At 39.0% G+C, this 27799-nt stretch overlaps 3 protein-coding genes across 4 annotated transcripts; 2 read left to right on the top strand and 1 right to left on the bottom strand.

Annotated features, from left to right (window-relative positions):
• The first annotated feature begins 7387 nt into the window (after positions 1-7387).
• Positions 7388-12807, top strand: LOC113348560 (phytepsin-like). Of its 2 annotated transcripts, XM_026592382.1 has the most exons (15): positions 7388-7556; positions 7645-7691; positions 8588-8974; positions 9089-9149; positions 9357-9451; positions 9529-9641; positions 9865-10033; positions 10116-10155; positions 10250-10314; positions 10989-11102; positions 11204-11268; positions 11401-11560; positions 11635-11754; positions 12004-12092; positions 12515-12807. In XM_026592382.1, the coding sequence occupies exons 3-15, from the start codon at positions 8603-8605 to the stop codon at positions 12597-12599; spliced, it is 1548 nt and encodes a 515-aa protein (XP_026448167.1). In that variant the 5' UTR covers positions 7388-7556; positions 7645-7691; positions 8588-8602; the 3' UTR covers positions 12600-12807. The 2 variants fall into 2 exon arrangements, with proteins under 2 accessions (XP_026448167.1, XP_026448166.1); XM_026592381.1 differs by having other exon boundaries at positions 7520-7691.
• An 828-nt stretch (positions 12808-13635) lies between these two features.
• On the top strand, positions 13636-14702 carry LOC113348559 (chlorophyll a-b binding protein of LHCII type 1-like). The gene has a single exon (XM_026592380.1). It carries the CDS (start codon positions 13710-13712, stop codon positions 14529-14531), a length of 822 nt encoding a protein of 273 aa, XP_026448165.1. The 5' UTR covers positions 13636-13709; the 3' UTR covers positions 14532-14702.
• Positions 14703-24829: 10127 nt separating this feature from the next.
• On the bottom strand, positions 24830-26067 carry LOC113351681. The gene is made up of 2 exons (XM_026595623.1): positions 25496-26067; positions 24830-25199 (listed from the first exon to the last, which is right to left on the bottom strand). Exons 1-2 carry the CDS (start codon positions 26065-26067, stop codon positions 24830-24832), a joined length of 942 nt encoding a protein of 313 aa, XP_026451408.1.
• Between the last annotated feature and the right edge of the window lie 1732 nt (positions 26068-27799).

Here is a 27799-nt window from a genome sequence, read left to right as displayed (position 1 = left end):
AAAAAAAAAAAAAAAAAAAAAAAAAAAAGAAGAAAAAAGAGAGAAAAAGAAAAAAAAAAGAGAATTATTTTTTATTTTTTTTAAGAGACTTTCCATTTTTATTTTTTTTGTAATTATTATTATTATTTTTTTTTATTTTCTTTGGACTGGACAATCGGGACATTATTTTTATTTATTTTTTTAAACCCTACGGAAGGGTACCCTTAAATACAAACTGTTTGCAGGGAAGGACGACAATTACTATATCGTCTCGGCCCCTCGGGTTCGTACACGGCATAGGATTCGTGGCCCGAGTCGACGACAACGGTTCATCGCCCGTCTGGTACGGGAGGTAAGTCCAATCGAAACACTCGCGAATCTCCTGTAAGCGAGTTACTGTATTCCTTAAGGTGATCATTGAGTGAGGACGAATTTGGACTGTCTTTATTTTCCTAGTAAAGGGAAAGGCCTGGCCTAAACAAGATAAGGGTTCAGATTTCATCACCGCTCCCTTCTTGCCCGCTTTAGGAGAACAAAACCTAACGCGAACCAAGCTTTAAAATCTGATTAGAAAAAGACCTATAGATCTAAACCCGACAAAGGAGTTTATTGGATTAAACAGAAGAGCCTTTGTCTAACTCATATCACTGAGATTGAATAGAGTTGTTACCGAACATATTTGTTGTTCCTTTACTGTTTGGAATAGGAATCAAAGGAATTGTTCCAGTGCTTGCACTTATTGAATGTCGGAAGCGCAAGGATACTAAAGAAACTAGGTGAACTATAGGTTTAGTTGCTTGGTCTCAACTATACGAAGTTGGTGTGATTTTGTATAGCAGCTTAATTATGAGAGTATTCAATTCTGGACTAGGTCCCGGGGTTTTTCTGCATTTGCGGTTTCCTCGTTAACAAAATCTTGATATATCATTTACTTTTGTTTTCCGTAATTATAATTGTTGTTATTATAATTTAAAGTAAATTACACAAACGTAAACTCCGTATTACTTGATAGTGGTCTATAGAGTTTGGTTAAGTCCGAACCTATTATCAAGTAATCACACTTTGATTGTTGTATTATCTCGATCTCGTATCCATAGACGATCAAACAAAGTGTGAATATCGATTCGTTGTATTGTCTCGACTCAGTCCATAGACAATCACTTCCTTTAAGAAGACTTATAGGTGGAAAAGTTTAAGATCGTGGTATATTTGGGTACCCTCGTCTTTTCAAGTATTTTTCTTACAAATTCATGTTTCATGTGAGTTGTTAATGTCCAAAGAAATCCTTCTTTTCTTGTGAAAGTAAGGTCGCTCTTGTTGTTCCTTTGGGGATGACATTTTATGGGCGAGAGTTTTTAATTGAACTTGTGCTTAATTGCCAAATATTTTTGGGGAGTACGGCTGTGGAATATTATAGGGGTTATATCGTATCTTTATAAACTTGATGAATGCATTTAGTTTCGGCTATATGATTGCATTCAAACAAAGTTGATATGTGGTTCTCTTTTGGTCATGAAGTATCTCTATGGAAATTTCATTAGGATCACACTAGTTTTCGCACCTTTGCCAATTTTTATTGACAAAAAGTGGGAGAACTAATGTGTAGTTCACACTACAAATACATATGTTTTACGGATCATTATGTAACTGGGAGTGGTTTTCATGGGAGATTAAGTATTGACTAAGGGAAAGTAATACATATCACCATAGTATTGTTGTCAAAGTTGTGATACAATTGAACTTTGATGCTGTGTAATAATACATGACACTGTATAACAATGATTCGGAGCTATTGTTTTCTCATTGTTATAACTACGGATCTTCAACAACGATGATGCTGAGTTGAACACATGTAGAATCATTAGAGTACTTGGAAGTGACGAAGATTTCAAGTAATGTTGAAGAACCAAGGAGATCAAGCATTTGGATGAGAAGCTGCAAAGTTTATTTATTTTGTAATCCATATGTATTGATAGTTTTGTCATTAAAATTGACAAAGGGGAAGATTGTTAGAGCACTGCTCGGTCGAACTCGCAAGCGTTGCTATCTCAAGCTTGTTTGTCAAGTTTAGTTGCCAAAACTATAAGTCTTGATTTCTAGTTTACTTATAGCTAAGTATCGGATTAGGATAGTAAGTGTAGTTGAGCTTTAGACTTCACGACGTTCATCGAATAAAGACGAACAACTACTCAAGGGAACTTATGGAACTTCATCAACAAAAGGTATGTGGAGACTTGAACTCATCTATCACTCAAAAGTCTATCTACTCTATCTACTATTTGAGACAAAAGTCGTATTGCTATATAGACTTCAATTATACACATTTGATATTTCGAGTCGAGTTTATCTCGCTTATCTATTTCTCGATATATGTGTTGATAAGATTTCGCTTTAACCAAGTTCATCTTTTATTCTTGATGAAAGTCAAAAGATGATCATGTGAAAATCACCTTGTAACATCTTACATGATTTGTGTAAGACAGTCATTTGATGTAGACTCGGAATGTTTCGTATTGATCATTCAATCACTTGAAAATTGATTTGAAGCTAATAGTTTGTGTGAGACAGCTATTTTCGTCTTCCAAGAATGTTTAAATGATTGAAACGAGGGATTAGAACATGTAACCATGATTGGATATAAACATAGTGTGTATTCACATTTGTGTAAAGTCCAAAATCGGGAACCATGGAATGCGTACCCGTACTGGTTGGTTTTTGGAAGTCAGGGAACTAAGTATGCGTACCCGTACGCATACTGGCGGAAGTTCGAGTTCCGTGAATTTATGTTGGAGTTTGGAAGTGTAGTACGGAATGCGTACCCGTACGTGTACTGGCGTAACCAAACTCAGTCTGGCTACTTAGGTATGCGTACCTATTTGCATACTTAAGTAGATTATGTTATAAAATCGGTTTGTTCATGAAGTAACACATTTATATAAAAAGGAATGCAATATTTTGCAAACCGTGGCTATAATGTTCATGAAATGATTCGAGTGAATCAAAATCGATTTTGCTTCAATTGTGTCTTGTATACTTCTATGAGTATATAAACAATTGAACAACTCTCTAACTAGTTTCATTTGAGTCATTTGAACTAGTTATGATGAAGATGAATAAGGTTGATATGAAAGTGCTAATATGGCTAACCATTGGTTAACTATTGTTGAGCCAACTAAGTGTACACGTTCAGGTACGGTCACCTTTATCTAAATGATGGTACATTAGCTTGAATCTAATCAGGGTTTCATCTAACGGTGAATATTGAATGCTTTGTTACCAAGGTAACATTGATTGCAAACCCTGATTTGGAGACTATATAAAGGAGAACTCTAGCAACTGGGAAGCCTAATCCTCACACCTCTTGTGCGATACTAGTTACGACTAGAGTCGATTCTCCTTTAACCTTAGGTTTTTCCAAAACCCTGTAGGTTAACGACTTGAAGACTTCATTGGGATTGTGAAGCCAGACCCAAATATTTTCTCTGTACTTGCGTGTTCTGATCTTGTTGTTTTGTATTGTGATTGAGTACTATATTCTTTAAGATTTTCTCGAGATTTATTCTCCGACAGGCAAGATTGAAAAGTAGTCACAAACATGCTCGTCTCATCGTTTGTGATTCCACAATATTTTGTTTCATTAATCGATTAAGATCATTGTGAGGTGATTGATAATACTAGGCTGTTCTTCGGGAATATAAGTCCGGTTTATCAATTGGCTCATGTTCACCTTGATTTATCAAAAGACGGAACAATTCTCGTAGGTATATCTGTGGGAGACAGATTTATCTATTCAATAAACTTTTCTTTGTGATACAAATTTGTTTATTAAGTCTTCGACTTTGGGTCGTAGCAACTCTTAGTTGTCGGTGAGATCAGTTAAGGGAATCAAGTGCGAAAAATTCGGCATGGTTCAAGAGGCGTAAGGAACGCAGCTGTACCTTGATCGGTGTGAGATTGGTTAGGGCTCAACTACATTCCAGTCTGAAGTAACTGATAGTAGGCTAGTGTCTGTAGCGGCTTAATACATTGTGGGGTTCAAATCTGTACTAGGTCCCGAGGTTTTTCTGCATTTGCGGTTTCCTCGTTAATAAAATTTCTAGTGTTTGTGTTATTTCTTTTCCGCATTATATTTGTTTATATAATTGAAATATCACAGGTTGTGCGTAAGTTCAATCGATTAGATAATCCAACCTTTGGTTGTTGATATAAATTGATTGACACTTGGATATTGGTTTTTGATACCGTCCAAGTTATTTCTTATATTCAATCAGGCTCGCAAATTCCTATTTGTTTGATTGCGGATTGAGTTAATAAATTGTGATATAACTCTTTGATATACTTTTCTTAAGATTGACTCTGACTGTTTTGTTGATTCTCTTGAAAGTATATTGGAGTTAGTCCATACAGATTGCTAAGCGAAATATTGGTGTGGTTGTTAGACCCATGCTTTTTCAGCCTCAAGACTTAACCAATGATCCACAAACATAGAATGATTTAGTGAATAAAGTTTGTCTTAAAAAGTTTCTATGAGGATCGTAGAAAAGTCGAACATAAACGTGCAGTATAGTTCGTTAACTTCTGCTCTACTTGAACTGGACAGGTTTGCAAACCTCTGATGTTTCGCAAATTCAGGACACAAGGGTTTGCAAACCTTGGAAGTTTGTGAAAGTCATTCCACAAGGGTTTGCAAACCGGGTTTGTAACTTTGGCAGTTCGCATGGCAGGGGTTTGCAAACCAAGTCTGCCAACCTACCTAAATTCCCAAACTCATATGTACATAGTTTGCAAACCGGATTTTCGGAATTCTGACTGACTTTTATAAAACATATAAGTATATTTACCTATCGCCAAACAGCTTTTTCTTACATAATTGATTTGAAACATTTTCAAATAGTCATATCGCCACATGCCATATGCACTTTTGCTTGGGCAATTTCAAACTGATCAACTTGAAACAAAAATAACTCTTGAAAAATGAATTGTTTTTAACTAAGATTGTTAAGGATCTAGAACATCCGTTGCTTGATTCATATTTCGAGAGTTTAACCAGGATAAACTTGAGTTTGAGATTTCTTTTTTGTAATATTAAATCTACTAAAATCATATGACATAGTCTCATAAGATAGAATGGTAAATGCCGTGAGTAAGTAGGATATGTCAGTCTTCACATATCTCTTTGTTGACGAAGTTCTCGCAAATGTCTTCGTTTGTTCTTCAGTCTTCAATCTTTGAGGGTTGTTCCGTGATGTCTGATACTTAACTACCATACTCTAATCCAAGTCTGAGACTTGACTTTAATGGACTAGAAATCAAGATATAGTTTTGTACATTTAATACTGACAACAATCCTGAGATAACAAACTTGCGAGTTTGACCGAGCAATGCTCTAACAAAGTGCATCCGTAAGTATCTTCATATTGGTGAAAGACTAACTAGGTTTGGTAATATTGATTCTATTTTCCCTGTTTGTAACAACCAAACTGAAAACATGCAACATCTTTTTATTGATTGCTTCTTTATTAAAAATATATGGAATGATGTGATTACTAGTGCTACTTCCAACCCGGGAAACATACATGGTTGTGTAGTATGCTTCAAGTGAACAATCAAGGAAGACCAAGAGTAAGTATTTTATATTGGTTTGGTTTCATAATGTGGCATGTATAGAAATGCAGATACATGAAAGTGTTTGATAATGATCAACCTAACGTACAAAAGGTAATTCACATGATCAAGACTGACTATGCTGATTCGTAGAGGAACAAAAATATTTCTTCTGTACCTAGTACAACTATAAATATTTTTCAACGTAGAGTTTCATGGGATAAAGATGGACAACCTTTTGCTAAAATTAACTTTAAAGTAACACCTAAACAAAAAAATATAACATGAGAATTGGACTAATCTCAAGAAATTTTGCAGCTGATACAAATGGAAATAAATGCTGCAAGACCGAAGCTACAGATCCTGAGCAGGCTAAGGATGAAGCTCTACTGGAAGCAGTATCATGGGCTAAAGAAAAAGGAGTTCAAGCTGTACAACTGGACGAGATTTGTCAAAATATCATCAATGCTGTGAACGGCAAATTGGAAGCAATAAAATGGACAACCTGGAAACATAATTATGGATCGTCTTAAGATTTTAATTTCTTTCGGTGGTTGGAAATACACTTATGTTGAAAAAAGATATAAACCATGTAGACATGCTTTAGCTAAATATGGTATTTTGGATACTCAAATTATGAAAAGATCTCCAAATTTCCCTGCTTGGATATCTGAATCTATTTATATAGATGATCCCGTATAATTTTTTTAAATCTTAATAAAATCCTAAAATGAAAAACACCCTCCCTAAATTGATTTGTTTTCTAAACCATGTGAAGATATCCATTAAGTTTCGGATTTTTAGTAATTAAATAGATATTAACAAGTTGAATTTAGATAGGAGTGGAGTTGCCGGCACCATTCACTTATGTACCTCTTTTTATGCTTAAACTTTAACTTTAATCAAAAGTTAAATTCTTGTGAAGCAAAATTTTTTTGCTTCTAACTTCGACTTCTACAGAAATAAAAGTCAGAAGCAGAAACAAACCTTGGTAGTTTGAAGAGCCGTTCACTTGATTTTTTCACTTCAATATGTATACTAATTTTTTTATTATTTTTCTTTAATTGGAATGTACACTCATTTCATAATATGGAGGATGTAGTTGTAGGCAATTTTTTTCTTCTAGTTATTGTATATCTGAAGCCACCATTTCTATAAGATGTCACCATATTCACGACTTCATTCTTAATGAAAGTTAAAATTTGGCCGTTCAAAAAATCAGATAAAAATAAAACATAAAACCTTCATTCCGTCCTTGAGGTTTTATTGTAGGTGAAAGTTTGTACGAACTATACACATCCGGCCATGGCCCATGGCCCATAAATTGATCCAAGCTTGTACGCTATGCTCTCGCAGAATAACATTCCAAGAATCCAAAACAGAACCCTTTAACCACCAAATGAAGAGTAGCGTGACAGCAATAACAGTATTGCATGTTTTCCTCTCTTTATGCACACGTCTTCTTCCAAATTCAAATTGTTTGTTATTTAGTAGTAACCATTATTAATTCAGTCTGTTTCATCCCCTGCACGATTTCTATCTTCCAGGAAACAACAAATCTTCTTCTCCATAAAGCAAACAAACAAACCAAACATACAACAAAATACACCATATTAAATTATGCAACTACCCTGCACCTTCGGATACATCAATTATTGTTGAAGTCAACCTGCACCATCTCAACAACAACTTATTATGATAGATTAATAAACACAACATCATGATTCTCCATTTTATGATTCTTTACTTCATTATTAAGGAGTATATAAAGGTCTTGCTCACATTCAAATAAGAATCTCGTGAAGCGGACAGGTTGCAGCAATGTGTCATATCTATAATCCAAAATCAACGATAAGGATCATTGCATCTTAGAATCAGTGAACGGTTGGTAATAGTTTATTTTTCCAACAAAGACTGGTAGCTAGGTTGTCTCCGGACTCTAATAAAGAGAGAGAGAAATTGAAGCGTGAAAGGTAGTTTTTCAGTTCCTTTTCTTCGCTCATCTTTTTGTATTTTCTCATCTTGTAATTTCTTAATAATCCCTCTTCGGGTTCTCCGCAGAACATCATCAACAGAAACAATCATCATCACCATTATCATTAGACCTTGTAAGGAATCGTTTTATCCTCTCTTTCTCTGAATTTAGTGTACATTCATACATATTCTTCTGTTTTTGACTCATTCTAAGTCTTCTAATTCATGATAATTTCTTTGTATTTTCTTTTTTTTTTTTGAAGATTTCTTAAGTTTTTTCTGTGATTGTTGTTACCATTACTAATTTCTTAGTGTGAATTTGTTGTTTATGTTGTAGTAGGTTTGGTATCTTTGAAGTTAGGGTTTTATATCTCTTGTTAAGATAAATTTTGCATATATATAAGACTTCTGATTGAGTTAGTTATGATCAGAATAGTTTGATTTTGATCAAAATGGTTTGTTGTGTATGATGAATGCCTGAGACCACAATTTTGCATGTTTTTATATGGTCAATGTTATGTATCCCTGCATTAAATTCTTTAAAAGGATTAATAATTAAAAGCTGAACTAATTTGTGTTATGAAGTGTCTTTTAATTGGGCATCAATGCATCATCAACAGAAACAATCATCATCATCACCATTATGATTAGGCCTTGTATCTTCTGATTTCGTAGTATGAGTTTTTGTTGTTGTTTTTAGTATTACGTTTGATCTTCTTAGTTAGGGTTTTTCGGTGATATTTCTGCTATGCATGAGACTTCAAAATGGACAAAATAGTTTAATCTTGACTTACCAAAAAGTTTGTTGTTTATGATGAATGCTTGAGACCTCAATTTTATGATTTTGCATGTATTTATAAGTTGAAAATGATCTATCCCTGCATTAAAATCCTTAAGATGTTTAATAATTAATAGCTGAATTATATAATATCATGTAATGTCTTTTAGTTGGGGTTACCTTATGTATTCCTTATTGAATTTATAGTTGATTTTCATGAGCTTAAAGGGGATTTTATTTTCATCGTGGCAGAGATAGTAGGCAAACATGGGGATCAAATTCAGAGCCTTCTTGCTCTCGCTTTTCCTTTCGTTTGTGTTGTTTGCTCCAGTTTTTTCTGCAACTAGTGATGGGTTCCTTAGAATTGGGCTCAAGAAGAGGAACTTTGATCAAAACAACCGATTTGCTGCACGGTTGGCCTCTGGGGAAGAGGATAAATTGAGAGCTTCTACTCGTAATTATAACTTCCGTGGTGTCCTGAGAGAGTCAGGGGAGCCTGATATTGTAGCATTGAAGAATTACATGGATGCTCAGTATTTCGGGGAGATTGGTGTTGGTACCCCACCTCAGAAGTTCACTGTCATATTTGACACCGGCAGCTCTAATCTGTGGGTTCCATCAGCAAAGTGCTATCTGTCAGTAAGTCTCTAACTGAGAGCAATCTACGTCTTCTTAGGTTTTTTCGCTTTTTAAATACTTTGGATGTTTGTTCGAAAGGAAAGATCAATAATATGAGTTTGCATTTGAATACAGGTTTCTTGCTTTTTCCATGCGAAATACAAGTCAAGCCAGTCAAAAACCTATAAAAAGAACGGTTGGTTTCTGCTTCTGGTTACATTATAAACTTCATTACTTTTGCATGTTACTTCATTCATGACTATCGCATTACAATGTGCTGATTGAGAGCGTATACAAGATTTAGCTTGAGAAATGATATATATATATATATATATTGCCCTAGATTGTTTAACTTTAAGTTATTATAGGAGTGTAATCAGGTATGTTTATGTCGCTCATGCAGGTAAATCTGCTGCTATTCAATACGGCACTGGAGCAATTTCTGGCTTCTTTAGTGAAGACAGTGTCACAATTGGTGACCTTGTTGTTAAAGATCAGGTGATTTAAGGGACAAGTCAAGTATATTCCTCCATAACATATCCTGAAGATTTGCTAATATTTTTTATCTTTGGCAGGAGTTTATTGAAGCAACTAAAGAACCTGGAGTTACATTCTTGATGGCCAAGTTTGATGGTATTCTTGGGCTTGGATTTCAAGAGATCTCAGTTGGCAAAGCTGTGCCTGTTTGGTATGCTGCTGTAATTTGCTATAGATTAATTAAAGAACAACAAATAAAAGAAGTTACAGTCTACAGTTAATTAAATATCATATCATTAGCTGGTAACTCGAAGTTTTTCGCACTCTTAGTGATTTGTACTTGTCGTACTAGATAGTGGCCGGCCTCTGAGGAATCGGTCAGCTATTCCTGGCCAGAAACTTGTAAGAAACTAACAAACAAACAATTGTAACAGGTACAACATGGTCAAGCAGGGACTTATTAAAGAGCCCGTTTTCTCATTTTGGTTTAACCGGGATGTAAAAGGGGAAGAAGGAGGTGAACTTGTTTTTGGAGGAGTTGATCCTAACCATTACAAGGGTGCTCACACCTACGTTCCTGTGACTAAGAAAGGTTATTGGCAGGTACGTTATTCACAATGTCCATACATATAGTTCTTAATTCCTCCTCTTTTTTAACTCTTTATACTTGGTTTCCTGTTATCAGTTCGATATGGGTGATGTCCTTATTGCTGGCAAGACAACTGGTAACTGATGCAATCCTTCTGTTTCTATTCTTGTTGTGGATTATCTTGAGGTATCCTCACTGTTGTGTTCTAATATGACCGTGCTGGTTTTCAGGATATTGTGCCGGTGGGTGTGCAGCAATAGCTGATTCAGGAACTTCTCTGTTGGCGGGTCCAACGGTGCGTATCAGCCTGTTAAACATTACTAAGTTCATGTGCATGCATGTAGATGGATGTGTCGCTTGTATTGTAGCATTTAAGTGCATGTGTTAACTGCTTTTTCCATTGCCCGTTGACATATTAGGTTTGTGGTAATTCACAGACATTTCATGATGTAGTTGCTCGTGATTATCCTGTTGTACTGTCTGGCATAACTTTATACAGTAGAGTCATTTCGGCTTCTTTTGACTGCCAAGAATGTCACCAACTGTATATGATCCTATGCTTCCTCATTGGGTATTATTAGGTCTTGCTTTTCCATAAAAGATATGGCACTATTAGCTTGGTAAAGAAGTGTCCCCACTTGAATTAGGGCATTGGCCTGAATGGGTTCCTTCAAATGTGGCTTTAGATTTATCCTCCATTACTTTAGGGCTGTATCTGTGGTTATTATTACTTCTTTCCTTTTCCACAAAAGATGGATGGCCATATTCCAGGATTATAAATCTGGTACCCTATCGACCACCGAGGCTTTGCTAAAGAAGTGTCTCCTATAGAAATGTGACGTTTAGGGCTGTATCAATGGGTTTCTCAATTATGGCTTTAATTTTTATTTTTTCTTTCTCGAGTATACGTTGGCATTAGCTACTTCCTTATTGATCTTCAGTTTCTTACTTTGATCTGTATTTTTTCAGGCCATAATTACAGAAATCAATCATGCGATTGGGGCTGCTGGAGTGGTTAGCCAGGAGTGTAAGACAGTAGTTTCACAATATGGTGATATGATGATGGAGTTGTTATTAGCAGAGGTAGAATAAAAATAATTCTCCCACTTGCTTGTAGTTGCCTTTTTGCTCAGGTGATATACAAACAGTGTCTAAAATACTGCTTTTTGGTTTGTCATTTGCAGGCACAACCAAAGAAAGTTTGCTCTCGCGTCGGTTTATGTACTTTCGATGGGAGCAGAGGTGTTAGGTTAGGGTCTCCTTCTTATCTTCTTACTATGGTGTTGTTATAAAATGGTGTTAGAAATGATGATATTAACAATCATTCAGTATGTTTAACATTTCATAAAGTAACTTTCTTATTTGTATGTGACCTTCATAGTGCTGGTATTGAAAGCGTTGTCGGTGCTGAGAATGAAAACAAATTATCCAGTGGTCTAACTGATGCCATGTGCTCTGCTTGTGAGATGTCTATCATCTGGATGCAAAACCAGCTTAAGCAGAATCAGACAAAAGAGCAGATCTTAGACTACGTTGATAAGGTAACATATTCTGAGCTGTTACGGGATGTGATTCATGTTAGTCGTTGTACTCATGGTGATGTCTTATTTTGCAGCTTTGTGATCGATTGCCTAGCCCAATGGGTCAATCAGGCGTCAATTGTGGAAGTCTTTCTTCCATGCCTAATGTTGCTTTTACCATTGGTGGTAAAACTTTTGAGCTCACCCCAGAACAGGTAGGATATCCGTTCAGTCGTTGATTTGCTATTCCAAGTCATTGGGACATAGAGGGAAGGTCCCTGTGTTTGTTGCATGAATTAAGTAACCAACTACAACTCGGTTCACCTATTAGTCAAATAATCAGGATGTGTCATGCATCACTAATATAGCTGTGGAGGGAAAGAAACGGTTTGGCATGATATAATCCAACTTCTACACAAGTATTGAGTTTCTATTTTAATATTTGCTTTCGATTTGGTGTTCAGTACATTCTCAAGGTCGGCGAGGGAGCTCAAGCTCAGTGCATCAGTGGATTTACAGCAATGGATATTCCTCCTCCTCATGGACCTCTTTGGTAGGATTTTTCTCCCAGTAATTATGCTATTGTTTTGTCCTTTTTCCCTCCTGTAGGGCTGGGCTAGATTTAGTTCTGGCATTGTTTGTTTGGTAACTAAATCCTATCTCGAAACTAGAATGACATATTACCCAAATGCACTATTAACTAGAATGACATATTACCCAAATGCACTATTCCTCGTATATTTTGAACACAAACTTAAAATTAATCAATTCTAGCATTTGGAAAAATATCAAATTAATTAGTCTATTAGAAACCCGATAAGAATCGCACATTCGTGTGTCAGATGACACATGCACTGCTTAATTTTACTTTAAACACTAATTGAGGTTTGATCATTTTGTTGATTTGTTCATCGTTGCTCAAAACTTTTGTTTATAGGGAATGATTTGAAACTAATGATAATTTCTTTATTGCAGGATATTGGGAGATGTCTTCATGGGTCAATACCACACTGTATTCGACTATGGTAAAATGAGGGTTGGATTTGCTGAAGCAGCATAAGCGGTGTCATCACTCTTTCTGGAGGCAACAGAACTTGTGTTACAGCATATAGGGATTTCAATAGTTTGTTTTGCTAAATGCATGTAAATATTTCCCATTTGAATGCTTTGCCTTTTTACAGTATCGTTTTCTGTCACCAGTTGTATGTTTTCAGACATAACGAATAATAGTGTTACAAAAAAAAGAAAATGTCATGGTCTTTCAGGTAGCATCGTTAACTGAAACGAGCAGAAGTAATTGGATGGAAAAAGAAAGGCCTTTTTTCTTTTCCCCAATTTTGCAATTGGAGGGCAGCCAGTAAGCCATATCCCTTGCCTAAGAGACCTGATAGTCATAGAGTGGAAAAAAAAACAACTTCTGATCCATTTATACCCCCTCTTATCCGAAAAGGTTAGGTCCAAAGTTATATCTGTATTTTTTTTTACTGGGATTATTTTCTGTGCAGATACACTCAAAATTTGAATCTAGGCGTAGGAAGCTTTACTTGCCAGTTACCACTTACAAAGTAGTCAGCTGCTCTTTGAAATACAAGTAGTGATTGAGACGATCAGGAACTAACCCCTGAATATCAGTCTAGACTGAGACACTTAATATGCTGCTCCAGCGGTAGGATCATTTCGGTTTAATTCTGGGTGACTTCGAAGTACCCAAGAAATGTGAAGTTGCCGATAAAGTGAATTTCGCGGACCAGTGGTGCCCGGTGAACAAAATTTACTACTCGTAATAAACACTCAGGCAGTTACCACATTCACACTATTACAAATAAACACTATGTTTGGCTGAGCGTGGTCCTATCTCTTCACATGGTCCAGAGAAAAAAAATCAAGAGCCTGAGAAAGATATATAAAAAAGTCTAAAACACTATTCCCTGGCTGATGTTAATGCTCCTAGATTTTCATAAGCTGGTGGATGAAAGAGTGCCGACTATCAACTACTCAGCAGAGCCATGAACTTTGTTAGCCAATTAAAATGTCGATACAGATATCTCAAGATAATTTACCGTTTAATGTCTACTCCTACATATACAACCCAGCATCAGCATCTTCAAAACACAAAATCATCCAACTTCCATTCATTTCTTTCTCAGTCTTATTTCAATCACAATTACTAATGGCTGCTTCAACAATGGCTCTGTCTTCTCCTTCTCTTGCTGGAAAGGCAGTGAAGCTAACACCATCCATTTCAGAGGGTGAAGGAAGAATCACCATGCTCTTCCAGAAAAAGACAGCGCCAAAAGCTGCTAAATCATCTAAACCCGCCGTTTCATCTAACAGCCCATGGTACGGTCCTGACCGAGTTAAATACTTAGGACCCTTCTCCGGTGAGTCTCCATCTTACCTCAATGGTGAATTCCCTGGTGACTACGGTTGGGATACCGCTGGGCTATCCGCTGATCCCGAAACTTTCGCTAAGAACCGTGAGCTTGAAGTGATTCACTGTAGATGGGCAATGCTGGGAGCTCTAGGATGCATCTTTCCTGAATTACTCTCGCGTAATGGTGTTAAATTCGGTGAAGCCGTCTGGTTCAAAGCCGGTGCACAAATTTTCAGTGAGGGTGGATTGGACTACCTAGGGAACTCAAGTCTGGTACATGCTCAAAGCATTTTAGCTATTTGGGCTACACAGGTAATCTTGATGGGAGCAGTTGAGGGTTACCGTGTCGCAGGTGGACCACTTGGTGAGATTGTTGACCCACTTTATCCCGGCGGAAGTTTTGATCCCCTTGGACTTGCCGATGATCCAGAGGCTTTCGCCGAGTTGAAGGTGAAGGAGATAAAGAACGGAAGACTGGCAATGTTTTCTATGTTCGGGTACTTCGTTCAAGCAATTGTGACCGGTAAAGGACCTCTAGAGAACTTGGCCGATCATCTTGCTGATCCTGTAAGCAACAACGCCTGGGCTTTTGCCACAAATTTTGCCCCAGGAAAGTGAATGTAGAGGCTATGTAAAAAGTTAGCTAGATTCATCATTCATTCATTCGTGACTTGGTTGTTGGTTGTTCTTAATAACAGTAAGATCAACCAAATAAATGTTGTTTTAGTAGCGATGTAATTATATTAATTTGCGGCACCGTTTAATTTAATGAGAAAATCTTTGTGAAGATATTTGAGTTATGCATTAATCTCTAAACATCATTTTCAGGGTGCACTATGTTTAAAGTTCTACTGAACATGGTATTTGCATCTTGAACATTCACACAAGGGTGCAATCTACAAACCTACTAGGGAATAACTGCGAAGTTTTTTTTTTTTGGCCAAAGTCACCAAATTCCCCAAAATGGCAGTGGGTGCAAGCCCAGTCTACATGCATGGGCTAGACTGTTACTTATTTTTTAGGGTTTTCTTCTCCTTCTCCCGTATTCTTTTGTTTTTTATATGTGTTGCATTTAATGTATCTTTCCATCTAGAATCTTGCTCTCTAGATTTCTGGTTCGTAATAATGACGAAATCAAATCTAGTGAGTAAAGTTTTGTGTTACGAGCGTTTCACTTGTGGTATATGCTTGGAATCCCTTCCCTTTAACAAAAAATTCAAAATCAAAAATAAGAAGAAAAAATCTCAATGTTCATCTCATCCGTTTTGCTGCGATTGCATATCCAGCTACATCAAAGTAAAAGTTGAACACAACAACATGTCAGAGATCAAATGCCCTGATGCTAAGTGTGTCGTGATCTTAGATCCTTTAGCATGTCGATCGATCCTCTCAAAAAAATTATTCGTAAGATGGTGTAGAATCTTGTGTGAGTCCGTAGTTCGATCCTTAGGTTCGCACTCGCGTGGTAAAAGTCATGCATACTGTCCTTACCAACATTGCTCAGAATTGATTTTGAACGAGTGTGGTTTGTCAAGTACTCCTGTTACCAGAGAAAAGTGCCCTAATTGTAAGAATCTGTTCTGCTTTCAATGCCAAGTTCCATGGAGGGCGAATCATACTTGCAACATCATGAATAAAGATAGCAGGGAAACGCAATTCTTGGAGCTGGTCGTAAAAAACAACTGGAGATGTTGTCCAACTTGCGACCAGTACATAGAGCGTATTGATGGTTGTACACTCATAACGTGCAGGTATTATTAATTCCATCTCCATTTAATATAACCGTTATGGTGATCAGTGGTTATTTGCTAGTTGTAAGAATGAAGGCCGCATGTTCAACTCGTAGCTAGTTAAACCCTGATCAACATATTTTTTTTCCTTCTCGTAATGCAGATGCAAGACCAAATTTTGCTACTTCTGTGGTAGTAAAGTAACTAAAAGGAAGTTATGTGATTGCGGCAGAAGTGATTGGGACCTGTACCATGAAGGCTTAAACGTACAGGCACAGCAACCAACCGCTAACTTAACAGATCGTGGTGAGAAGATCTTTGTCACACTTGCTTCATTATTCGTTGTTATTTGCGTCGTAGGGTTTATAATGTTTTGTATCGCAAGTATTTTAAAGTTCTAGCTACTTAAAATGCGTGGTAGTAGTAGTAATTGACCATTTTTAAGTTGCCAGAAAGTGTTTCATAGTCGGTTATGGAATTGACATCCAGGCTTCCAACATCAAAAGCGTATAGCAAGGCCATCTTTATGTTTGCGAAATGGAGAAGAAATGCATAACAGTTTCAATCCATGAAGCTAACAAAAATTAAAAATGAAGATGAAGATGAAAGCATGATTGTTTCAATTCATTAAGATCATAATTTTTCATTAAATTAGTGTTTTTCATAGTACGCCATTCATTTTATGCAGTGTATTTTCTTTTGTGCATTCGTTATTCCTAAGGGGCATGTTTTTATTTTATTTTATGTGTACTGGCTATATATGTAGTGCACATTTTTGTGCACTGATTGTTTTCTATGTAGATAGACTAGGGCTGTCAATGGGAGTCTGAAATCAGATAGCCGTTTCTGATTATATGGAATCCGATAGGAATTTCAGCCAGTTCCGTTACGATAATATCCAATATCGTTAATGTATATGTATTGTTCCGAAATCGTATATTCCCTTCACTCTTTATTGTCATTCTCATCCAACTCGAGAGAAAAAGAGAGAAAAAAATTCACCTCTCCTGCTGTGAACACATAAATCACGATGACATCTTCGTGTCCACGAATAATACTCGCATGGATGTTAAAGTTAATGTAACAGATAAAGAACATAGAAAAGAAAGTAAGGCCGGAGCTTGATAGACTCTGAGCCTTTGGGCTCGTCCTTGTCTAGCCATCTAAATGTGATTTCGACGGGTGCATTCTAAGCGTTAAAGTTATACGACGATAATAAACAACATATGAGATTTAAAGTGCTGAATGTAAATGAGATGATGATTTACGTGGTTCAACACTAAGGCATACGTCCACGGGGGTTGACGTTTCACTATATATTCAAGGGTTACAAAGAAAGTCAAATGACTTAGGGAGAGGAACGAAGCTGGAAGGGATATGAATCTCATACTTACTCTTAAAATTTTTCTCCTTTGAGCGCTTTGAGCGATCCTATCCTTGAGTTGTTGATTCTTTTGTATTAGCAGGGCCACTGCGTCGGCATACACCTTCCGGTTTTTCTTCAACTCTTCGAGTTCTGCCGTCATATGGATTGATTGTTCGATCCCTGGTTCGGGGTCCCACTTGCATCTGTCCACCGACGGCTACAACGTGATCTTCATCAAAAGTCTGTATTAGGGGAACCGGTGGGTCAGCAGGTGGAGTCGGGAGTTCTGTCGGATGTTGCGTTGGCTGGCCTGCTATCAGAAGAGGTTGTTTGGCTAGCAGCGGTTGATCCAGCTCGTTGGTGGGTGACATCCCGTAGAGGGGTTGTTGTATCACTGATTCAGCCACCCCTTCCCGTTGTTCGTTGTCTCTGGTCGTAGCTGCTGCTTTAGAAGCCCCCTGCTTTGGTTTCTGCTGCTTTCAACGCTGATGCGGCTATCACGCCTGCATCCAACGACATCGTGCTTTCTGCTCCGTCCTTTTTTTTGTCGGCTGTTTTGGCCTTTTCGCCTTTTGTTTACTATGTTTCATAACTGGGGTCGTCCTAGGTGTTTCTTTTGACGATACCTTGGCTTTTTCCACATCCTTTGCTTTTTCCATCTTTGATTCTCTGTAAAAACGAAGCATCATCGGAGAAACAGAATACACCTTGGTTTGGTTAGCAAAGTTAATTTAATGAGAAAAGACGTAAATCCCAATGTATACTTAAAGATTTTCAAGGAAAACGAGGTTTTGGAGAAAAATATTTCAACAAGGTGTAGATCCAAACACTGGAAACATAGATCTACTCGTGTGTTTTAAAGTACATCTTCCAACAAAGTGTAGATCCAAACGCTGCAAACATAGATCTACTCATGGGTTTTAAAGTACATCGTGAATGGCGGTGAATTTTATTTAAATAAATGTAGATCAACTTTAAAGATGATAAAAACTCAAATAACTGTTTACAACGGTGCGTTCCCGAAGATCCGTTTTTAAAAGAAGTCGCTGGAAAGGTTTTTAAGGCTTGTGATCTTCTAGGGAAGACATGGATATAAGAAAGTCTTCCAAAGCAGTTAGTAGGTTTAAAAGAAATAGGGAACACAATAGCGAGCGCTGCAGAAATGTAAATAAATCCGAGTCGTTTCGGCAACAGAAGACGCAGATAAGACAGAATTTTTCAAAAGGAAGAACAATGACGAGTTACTCACATCACTATTATGAGGGGAATAGCGCCGTGGGACCAAAAATAGGGTAAGATCACAGGGATCGATAAATCTTTTACCGGGACAAAGTCCCTGTTTCTAGCGCCAGATTGTGAACACAGAAATCACGATGGCATCTTCGTGTCCACAAACAAGACTCGCATGGATGTTAAAGTTAATGTAACAGATAAAGAACATAGAAAATAAAATAAGACCGGAGCCTGATAGACTCTGAGCCTTTGGGATCGTCCTTGTCTGGCCATCTAAATGTGATTTCGATGGGTACATTCTAAGTGTTAAAGTAATACAACGATAGTAAACAACATATGAGATTTAAAGTGCTGAATGTAAATGAGACGATGATTTACGTGGTTCATCACTAATGCCTACGTCCACGGGGAGTTGATGTTTCAATATATATTCAAGGGTTACAAAGAAAGTCGAATGACTTTGGGAGAGGAACGAAGCTGGAAGGGATATGAATCTCATACTTCCTCTCTTACAATTCCTCTCCTTTGAACTGTCTCTTGTTCTCACTCCAAAATTGTTCGACCCACTGTCCCTTAGTGGGTTGGGTATTTATACGCTTTTCTTGTGGGTCCATATCTATCACAGCTTGTTCTTATCGTCTCGATTACTGCGTCGTTCCGAAGCCATCTTCGTTTAAGCCCCAGCATCTTCCAACGACATTATGCAAGAACGATGATGATCATTCTTCTCCTCCACAGGGCGCTCGGCACGTACCCTATGCCTATGGTGTTTAATGCGGGTGGTTGGGGTGGTCAGCACGCGTCAGACAGATGTATGATGCCCCTGTCACGTCCTTGTCGGCGAGGCTATCCTCAGCCCTTGATCTTGGATCTTTCTTGGGATGAAGTAAAGAACATCTTAAGCTAATCTATGATGCTTCTCGATAACTTACTCCTAGGATGCTCCTTGATTCATCGCCGTCGGATCGACCTGATGATGGATACATGTGGATGATGGATGCCCCTTGGGTGTTGAGATGTGGCATCACATCTTGATGCACCATGGCCGCATGTCTCCCACATGTGATTTTCTCAACACGTGGCGGATGAGGAATTATGTGTACATAATTTTCCCCTTTTCTTCAAGTTTGAATTTGGTCAAAGTTTGAAAAAACTGTCTTCACATTCTCTTCCTCTTCTTGCAATAACTACCGCTAGAATTTAGGGCACGTTTCCCACTTCTTGCATTTACTCCTTTTCGTTTTTCGGGGAGGTTTCATTGATGGCGGTTATAAATAGGTGAAAGGAATCAGGCATTAAATCTTTATTCTCTTTTTCATTCTTCATTCTCTTCTCTTTCTTTCTTGTCTGTTAGGTTTTTGTTTTCTTGTTCATAAATTTTACTGCTGCTGTGAAGTGGTCCTGACAAGATCTTCGGGGGTTAACTTCTGTTGTCGATCATTGATTACTTGCCGGTTATTGTCCTCTGTTGATACCGCTTTTGTCTTCAGGTATGATGCTCTCTTTATCATCATTCATCTTTGATTGATTTCTTCTCTTTCTTCTGCTATTATTTCTGGGTTTTGTGATGAAGAACACAATACACGACAGTATATGTACTTTCCCCTGTTCTTGAGAACAAAACCTATGGCTTCTTGGTTGATCGTTAGGGTCTCTTTTTTAATGGTCAAGACTGAACTAGGGTTTTGGAATTTCGTGAAATTTATCAAAATTCTTTTTTTTCTGTGATTTGATGATATTTCTGATGAGCTGTGATATTCGTAGAGTCTGTTCTCTGATCTTCATTGTTTTCGTTTCCCCTTGCAGATATGGGTGATCGTTCTCGTGTTCCTTACAATAATCCGCCGTCGAGCCCTTACAGATCTCCCCCATCTAGAAGTCCTGATGTATCGCTACCGAAGGGGGGGTCCACCTAGGTATTCTCAATCGTATCTTCGTATTAATAAGACTTCGTCTTCGTCAGGTCCCAGGATTACATCTACGAAAAAAGGGGATCCATCGAGGGGTTCTCGTTACGCAGTTAATCGTCCCTCCTCTAATCCTTCTTCTCAGCGTGTTGAATCGACGAATGCGCAGCACCCTTCTTCCCAACGTTCCGAACCGCTGGATGTGCAACCTCTTCGGTATGTTGCCCCAGTTACCATGCTTTCTCAGAAGTCTAAGGTTCCACAATATACTGTTCCTGTAAAAGAATCTTCTGCCAAAGGGGATAAGCCGAAGGTGGACCTGTCGAGGAATCCGCCAACCAAGAGAAAAGCTTCGGATATGAGCTCTTCAAAGAAGCCGTCATCGGTCAAGGCTGCTAATTCTAGTGTTGCCTCGGTCATTCGAAGCGTTTCAGTTGCCAAGAAGAAGGTGAATTTTAAGCATATTGATCTCGACGCATTCAAGATAAATCATGACCTCGAGGCTTTTGAAGTTAAGATGTTACAGACGATGATCTTGACATGATTGCGAACTATAAGTACGATGACTTCCATCTGCTGACAACCGTGGGGGCCTTCGAAGCTGGCTTGATGTTGCCTTTGTATAAGTCGGGGGATTCTTTTTATTACGATGTTCTACCCCATCGTGAGAATTCCACTCCTCATAATTATCGTCGTTCAGTGGTACAGTTGAGTGGAAATTATCTTCATACGCTAAAAGAGTGTTACCTTCGGAGTAAAGGGGAGACGATGATGACGTGCTATGTTCCCAACAACCCTGCTGAGAAGGATTGGTATACTCCTGAGAATTTCAATGCTTCTTTCGGGGATTACGTCAATGGTATAAATCGTAAGACATGGAGTGTAGATCTTCGTACGATTGCGTCTTCCCAAGGTGAGGTTCGTCTTTTAATCGAACTAAGTGATTCAAAGCTTCGTTATGTCCCTGGTACCGAAGGGACTCCTTCTCAAAGGTTGTTCCCCAAGAATGAGCGGCTCAAGCGTGATCATGACTACTAGTGGCCAGCCACCGTTATTGAAACTATTGGTCCTTGGGCCTATGGTTGGGTACCTGGTCCGCACGGGTGGCGTCCTGTTGCTGGTAGTCAGACTCGTGCTAGTGCCCCATCCCGCTATGGTGACTTCTGCCCTTGGAGACTAAATTTCACTGGCATGAATTTTGAATACACCGTTGATGCTGCCGATGAAGAGGAAACTTCCGATGCAGTTCTTCATTCGAAGAGTACTACCACTGTCAAGGTATGATTCCATTACTTATAAAAGTATATTGTTTTATGCATGCTTTCCCATGGAATAAAGGATTGACTGTTTTTTTCAGGCTTCGAAGAAGAAAAAGATTGGTCTCGTTCAGTCTTCTACCGTTGGTGAAGAGGAGACATAAATACCCGAAGTTAATAGTCTTGTGAACGATGAAGCGAATTCCGACGAGGATGTTTTCGATGATGAAGAACGTATGGATACTTCTCCTACTGGTCACGAGGATGACGAAACGCTGATGGGGCTTCTGGCCATGAAGGTGATGAGAATGTTGGTGATATGAGAGGTGGTGAGAAAAATCCTCCAACCAAACCCGCGCGTGTTCAAGGGGACGAGGATATTGGTCCCCAAGAGACGGTCCCTAACCAAGAGTTCTCCTTCGGTAAGATTCATTCCGCCAGGGGTCTAATAGATATTAACACTGTTATGGGGTTAGCTTCGGATTTTTCTATACTCTCACCAAATGATGAATGAGATGTTCTTGCGGTGGATGAAGGTAAAAAGGAAGCTGGGAAAGATGATAATTTTGAAGGCGAAGACGCCGATGCTCGTGCTGCTAAGGAGGGTGAGGCAAAGGAAAGATTTGTTAGCCTTGGAGTCGCTACTGGTGATGGGGCCTCTGCTAGTGCATCTTCTGATAGTTTTGAGAAAGCTGCGATGCACGATGAAGACGATGCAACCTGTGATTGGATGATGAAGAAAGGCTTAATTTTTGTGCCTAATCCTTCCCCGGAGATGCCTGGTGAGAAAAATTATGACGCATTCACCCGTCGAAAAATGCAGCTGGCGTCCCCTGACGAGGTTGCTGAGGCTTGGGAGAAAGATTTGGGGGCCACCTCGTCTAGTCTTCTGGTCGATCCTCATTCTTCCATTGCTCAGATGATGACTATAACTGACGGGTATCAGTATGGTTATCCCCATCAACGTATTCTCGAGGTAGGTGATCGTAAATATCCAGTTGAAGGATCTGATATATTTTCCTTAGTGATATTTATACAGCCGTCTCTTATGCAGCTGGTGAGGAGCGAGCACTGCAATCATACTTTGTACCAGTTTTTCAAAGCGAATGCTCTTAAGCCGGAGGGGAAGTTGCGCCATCGGGAGGAGGAGCTGACTTCTGCGGAGGCTCTCATCGCTGCGAAGGACAAAGAGATTATGGAGTTAAAGAATTGTTTGAAAGGGAAGGAGCAGCTTGGTGCTTCCGAAGAGAAACTTCGTCTTGAACTCGCTCTCTTTCGTAATGAGCTGGAGGAGGCTCGTAAATATGCTTCTTCTTATAAAGGTTCGTCTTCATCCTTACTCTTCTCTTCGTATCTCTCTTTCGTCTTCCTAGTGTGTTGTCTGAGTCTCCCGGCCCTATCTTCAGCGGTCGATATCCGAGAGTTAACATGGCTTCGAAATGAGAGAACTCGCCAAGCTTCTCGGATTAGGGAACTAGTGGAGAAAATCAAAGATGAGGCTGATATGTGGAATGCTCAGGCAGATGAGCATAATTCATTGACGGTTCATTATCGACAACGATGGGAGCAGATGGTTGACATGCAGAATCGTTATAACTCTGATCGCCGTCAATTTGATGGTGCTTTGTTGTGGGCTCGTGAGAATCTAAACGAAGCTCGTGAGAATATTTCCCGCTTATAAACCAAGGTAGCAAACTTGGAAGAAGAACTGCGTCAAGCTCGTTCATCCCATGATCCTGAAATTCGGGATTATATACAGCGGCTCGTTCGGGAGAGGGACGATGCCAGAGATGAGGCACACGCCCTTAGTAATGCTTTAGCTGCTTGTCGGGCCGATATAACTCGTTTAGTGAACTCTGGGAAAGAACTTGAGATTAATATGTACAGGCTTACTAAAGGGATATAAGAGATGAGTAACAAAGTCAATCATCTTTGACATTCAGACTCCATGAAGCAGGTAGAGTTGGATGAGTGTCAGTTTGCTCTCACAAATCTTTTATTGGATTATAAGAAAATTTCCGACGAGTATGATTTCTTTGATGATGCCCGGGACGCTGTAGTAAATGAATATGAAATAGCTTCGGCTAATGTCGAAGGTATACATTTTTTTGGTCGTGAGCAATTTCATAACTTTAATCTTCTAACCCATTTGTTCCTTATTTTTCAGAGCTCGAGGGACAGCTTAGCCTTGCAAATGAAAGGCTTGAAAAGGCTCAATATGACTTAATGCACCAGCAGAGTCAAGCCAAGTACTATGAAAGGCTGTCCGGATCTCGGGACGAAGCAGCGAAGGAGGAAGCCAAGGAGGTATCCCGATTGAAGTATTTGTTATCGCAGTCTGAGCTCATGGCCACTGTTATCGCTTATAAGGCTCACTGCCAGCTTGCTGAAGAGGTTAACAAGACATTGACCAAGATCGAGCAGAGCCTTCTGAAGGACCATGGTATTAATAAGAAGCATCCTCGTCGTCCTATGCCTGAACCTATAACCTACACTTCCGATCTTTCTTTGGGAGGGAGTATCCCTTCGTCTCAGAAGAAGAATCCATCTGACCTCGTCGAGTCTTACAAGGGGAAGTAGGCTCCTAGGTTCATTGTAGTGGGCTGATATTTGTTGATTACTTGGCTTCAGACCATTTTTTGTTTAACTTCTGTATTTCTTGTTCAGTTCCCCCAAACTTGTAATCAACTTTTATAGAATGAATCAGCGTTTGTTGGAATATGTACAACTGTAATTTATCTTTGTTACTGGATTTGGACCTGTCACCCCGTTGGCTACCGAACAGTGGGGGTTAATACGGTGCTCTCAGATATGTGGTGCGTTATTGAATTATTTACATGCACCCATTCTGCCGAGCCGCTGCTTTATTAATTGGTTGGGTATCTCTTTCTACTGGAATCCTTCCCCATGGCCCTACACTTATGGACGCTGATAGGGGAGTCATGAGAGATCGTATATAATTAATTTCCACAATAGAATTTTTGCAAAATATTTGTTTGATTTATATGATGAGGTCTGCTACTCCTCGACCAGAGATAGAAACATGTCAAGCGGGTATGCCAGCTTCTTCTTCTTCTGGTACTCTTCATGCAGGCGCAGAACTGCATTGCTTCATGGGTAGTATTGCGTGAGGTATTTTTCATTCCAAAGGTGCATGAGGACTTCTCCTTTCAGATTACGCAGGTAGTAGGATCCGCTCCCCGTGATGTCATGTATGATAAATGTCCCACCCCAAGTATGTGCTAACTTGCCCCACTTTTTTTCTCGTTGATATTGCAGTATAGTTCTTAGCAAATACTTCCTTCTACGAAATTCCTAAGCTTAACTTTCTTGTTGTATTCTCTAGCTAATCTTCGTTGGTAGTTCTCCATTATTTGTACTGCTGTCTCCCTTCGTTCTTCTAAGTCATCGAGTCTTTCCAACATCATTCCGCTGTTAGGTTCTTCTCCCAAGCTTCTGTCTTCATGGTTGGCATGATGATTTCTGTCGAAATCACATCTTCGGCTCCATAAGTGAGGAAGAATGGTGATTCACCGGTGGCGGATCTTCGTTTGGTTTGATATGCCCATAGCACATTATGCAGCTGTTCACACCACCGACCCTTGTGTTCATCTAATGATTTCTTGAGGATAAGGCCCAGAGTATTGTTCGTGGCTTCGGCCTGGACATTACTTTGGGGGTAGGTAGGAGTCGATTTATTCTTTCTGATCTTGAAAGTATCGAAGAACATATCTATATTATTTCCTTGCAGCTTCTTACCATTTTCGGAGACAATTTCTGCGGGAATGCCGAACCTGCAAATGATGTTTTGAAAGGTTAACGTGAATACATCTACGTCTATGATCCTGTCCAGAGCCTTGGCCTCTACTCACTTTCTAAAGTAATCCGTGGATACAATCAAGAATCGCCTTTTCCCTGACCCTTCGATCAGGGTCCAACAATATCTACCCCCCATTTTGAAAATGGCCAGGGGATATCTACGGATTTTAGCTTCATTGACGGGGCATGGATTCTTTTAGAAAAACACTGACATTCTTCGCATCTTCTAGACATCCTGGATGCGTCTCGTATCATCATTGGCCAGTAATACCCTTGCATTTTAGCTTTCTCGGCTAGTGACCTCATTCCACTGTGGTTGCATGCGTCCCCATAGTGGATGTCCTTCAGAATATGGTGGCCCTCTTCCCTAGATAAATAACGTAATAAAGGTCCGAGGAAAGACTTTTTATAAAGAATTCCGTCACGAAGATCGTATCTTCCCGCTTTTGACTGTATCTTTCGAGCTTGATTCAGGTCCGCAGATAGCGTTCCTTCTTCAAGGAACATATGGATTTCAGTTCTCCAGTCCTCCTCGTTGCTGAAGTCTCCGTCTTCGTTTGCTCTTGATAAGATATCGTCTTCGACAAAATCATCGTGGATATCTTCCCCTACGTTGTCGTCGGCAATATCCTCCCCTGCATCGTCTTCACGATTGGTAACGAAGGATTGTTGTGGAGCGATCGAAGGCTCATATACTTTTGTTATCTTGATGGCCTTGACACTTTCATCCCTTAGCATAGATGATATGTATGCTAGGGCATCAGCATGTCTGAGGTCTCTTCTGCATAGATGTCGGAACTTGATGTTGGGTATTTGTGATGCTAGGGTCTGGACCAGAGCCATATATGCTGATAGGGTCTCATCATAGACATTGTATTCCAGCTCGATCTGCCGAATGACCAATTGTGAATCACTTGTTAGGTGATAGACGCATTTATGTGTCTAATTTGTCCTAAATGTTCCGTATTGTTAGTACTCGATTTCGTACTTATTATGGTATTTTATGTGTTTGTAGGTATTTTTGGGAAATAAACATTTTTAGAAAATTCGGCTCGAACAGTTGCTCGGGGCACCCCTCGGAAAAGTACTAAAAGCACCTTTAGATTGGATAAGAGCACCCCCAGGCGCCCCAGCTGCTAAAGGCGCCCATATTTTGGATCAGGGCACTTCATCTTCTTCATTTTGAATTTCAAGTTTTGGCGGGAAAATTGTGGAAAAATTAGGGTTGGAGTTTTTGTGCGATGCAGTGAGACTCAATGGATGTAATTGTTTGGGAAGACTTGTTTCAGTCTCACAGGCGTGGTAAGGTTGCCGGAATTGATCAGAACTGGCTAAATCATCGAGTTTGAGTGAATCAGGGAGTTACAGGTTTTGCTTAAGGAAACCCGAGAGTTGCTTTTTTTGATCTTGGAGACTTATGGAGTGATTCAATCACTCAAATGGGTTGGTATGGGCCTGATACACGTAAAAAGGGCCGGTATCTATTTCAGATTTGAAAGAAGACGGTTGTGTACGTGGATTATATAAAACAGGGAAAGTGGTTAAGAGAAGATATTCACGGGATTGTACGCATTCTTCTGTGCATGGCGTGAGATGGAAGTGTGATAGACTACATCTGAGGCGTGAACATGAAGATTTGGAACATGCTGTAAGAAGATTAACGCGTGAAAAGGCAAGAAAGGAAAGAAGATATTCCAGAGAATAATCCTCTTCACTGCCGCGTAAAATGGAGATCACTGTGAGTTATTACGGAGAATTGTCTTCACCTGTTGTGTATAAATAACATCTTGGGGTGTCACCGACGGGAGATGGAGATTTAGGGAGGAAAAAGAGCGTAGAATAGGAAGTTGCAGAGCTTGTCTCTGCTGCTGCCATTGAAGGAGAGAACGAAGAACATAAGACGCCAAAGAACAGTCGTTTATCAACAGTGACAACGACAGATACAGAGCGTTAATTGCTACAGTGACAGTGGCACTTTCCCTTTATCGTTCTTTGTAACAGTTCGTTTTGCAACACCCTAATACCATTGCAAATCTCTGTTTTCTACTATTTTTCCAATAAAAACACCATTTGAGCTATGAGTCATCTTTTTGAGTGTGTTTTCATCATGAGAAGCTAGACCCCAACACTGGGACGACGGAGGAAGCCGAATGTCATACGTGGGTAATTATAATTAATTCTTTATATGACTTTTGCACTAATTAAAATTGAATTATGATTTTGATTAATTAGTTGTCATTTCATTTGATGGGTCATGCTTGCTTAGTTTCTTTGATGTCCCATGCTTAGGATTTACAATTGATATTTTGAGAATCTACCTTGGCAAAAATAAGAGTCCATGTTTTTATTTGTTAAGCTATAATTGTTAAAAGAATTAATATTTGAACCTTTTGTTATGAGTTCGGCGGAATCCTGAGTCCCAGCACCTCTCCTCATCTTGTGACAATATTTTATATATATTTTTCTTTTATTTTAGTTTATTAATTCTTAAAAACAATCTCATCAAGTCCGAGTGAACGACAACCTTATTTACCACTATCTAAAATCCGATCAATTTTTGGCGCCGCCGACGCGG

This window comes from Papaver somniferum, chromosome 2, assembly GCF_003573695.1.
Source record: "Papaver somniferum cultivar HN1 chromosome 2, ASM357369v1, whole genome shotgun sequence".
NCBI lineage: Eukaryota > Viridiplantae > Streptophyta > Magnoliopsida > Ranunculales > Papaveraceae > Papaver > Papaver somniferum.
This window is presented reverse-complemented; position numbering and strand designations above follow the sequence as displayed.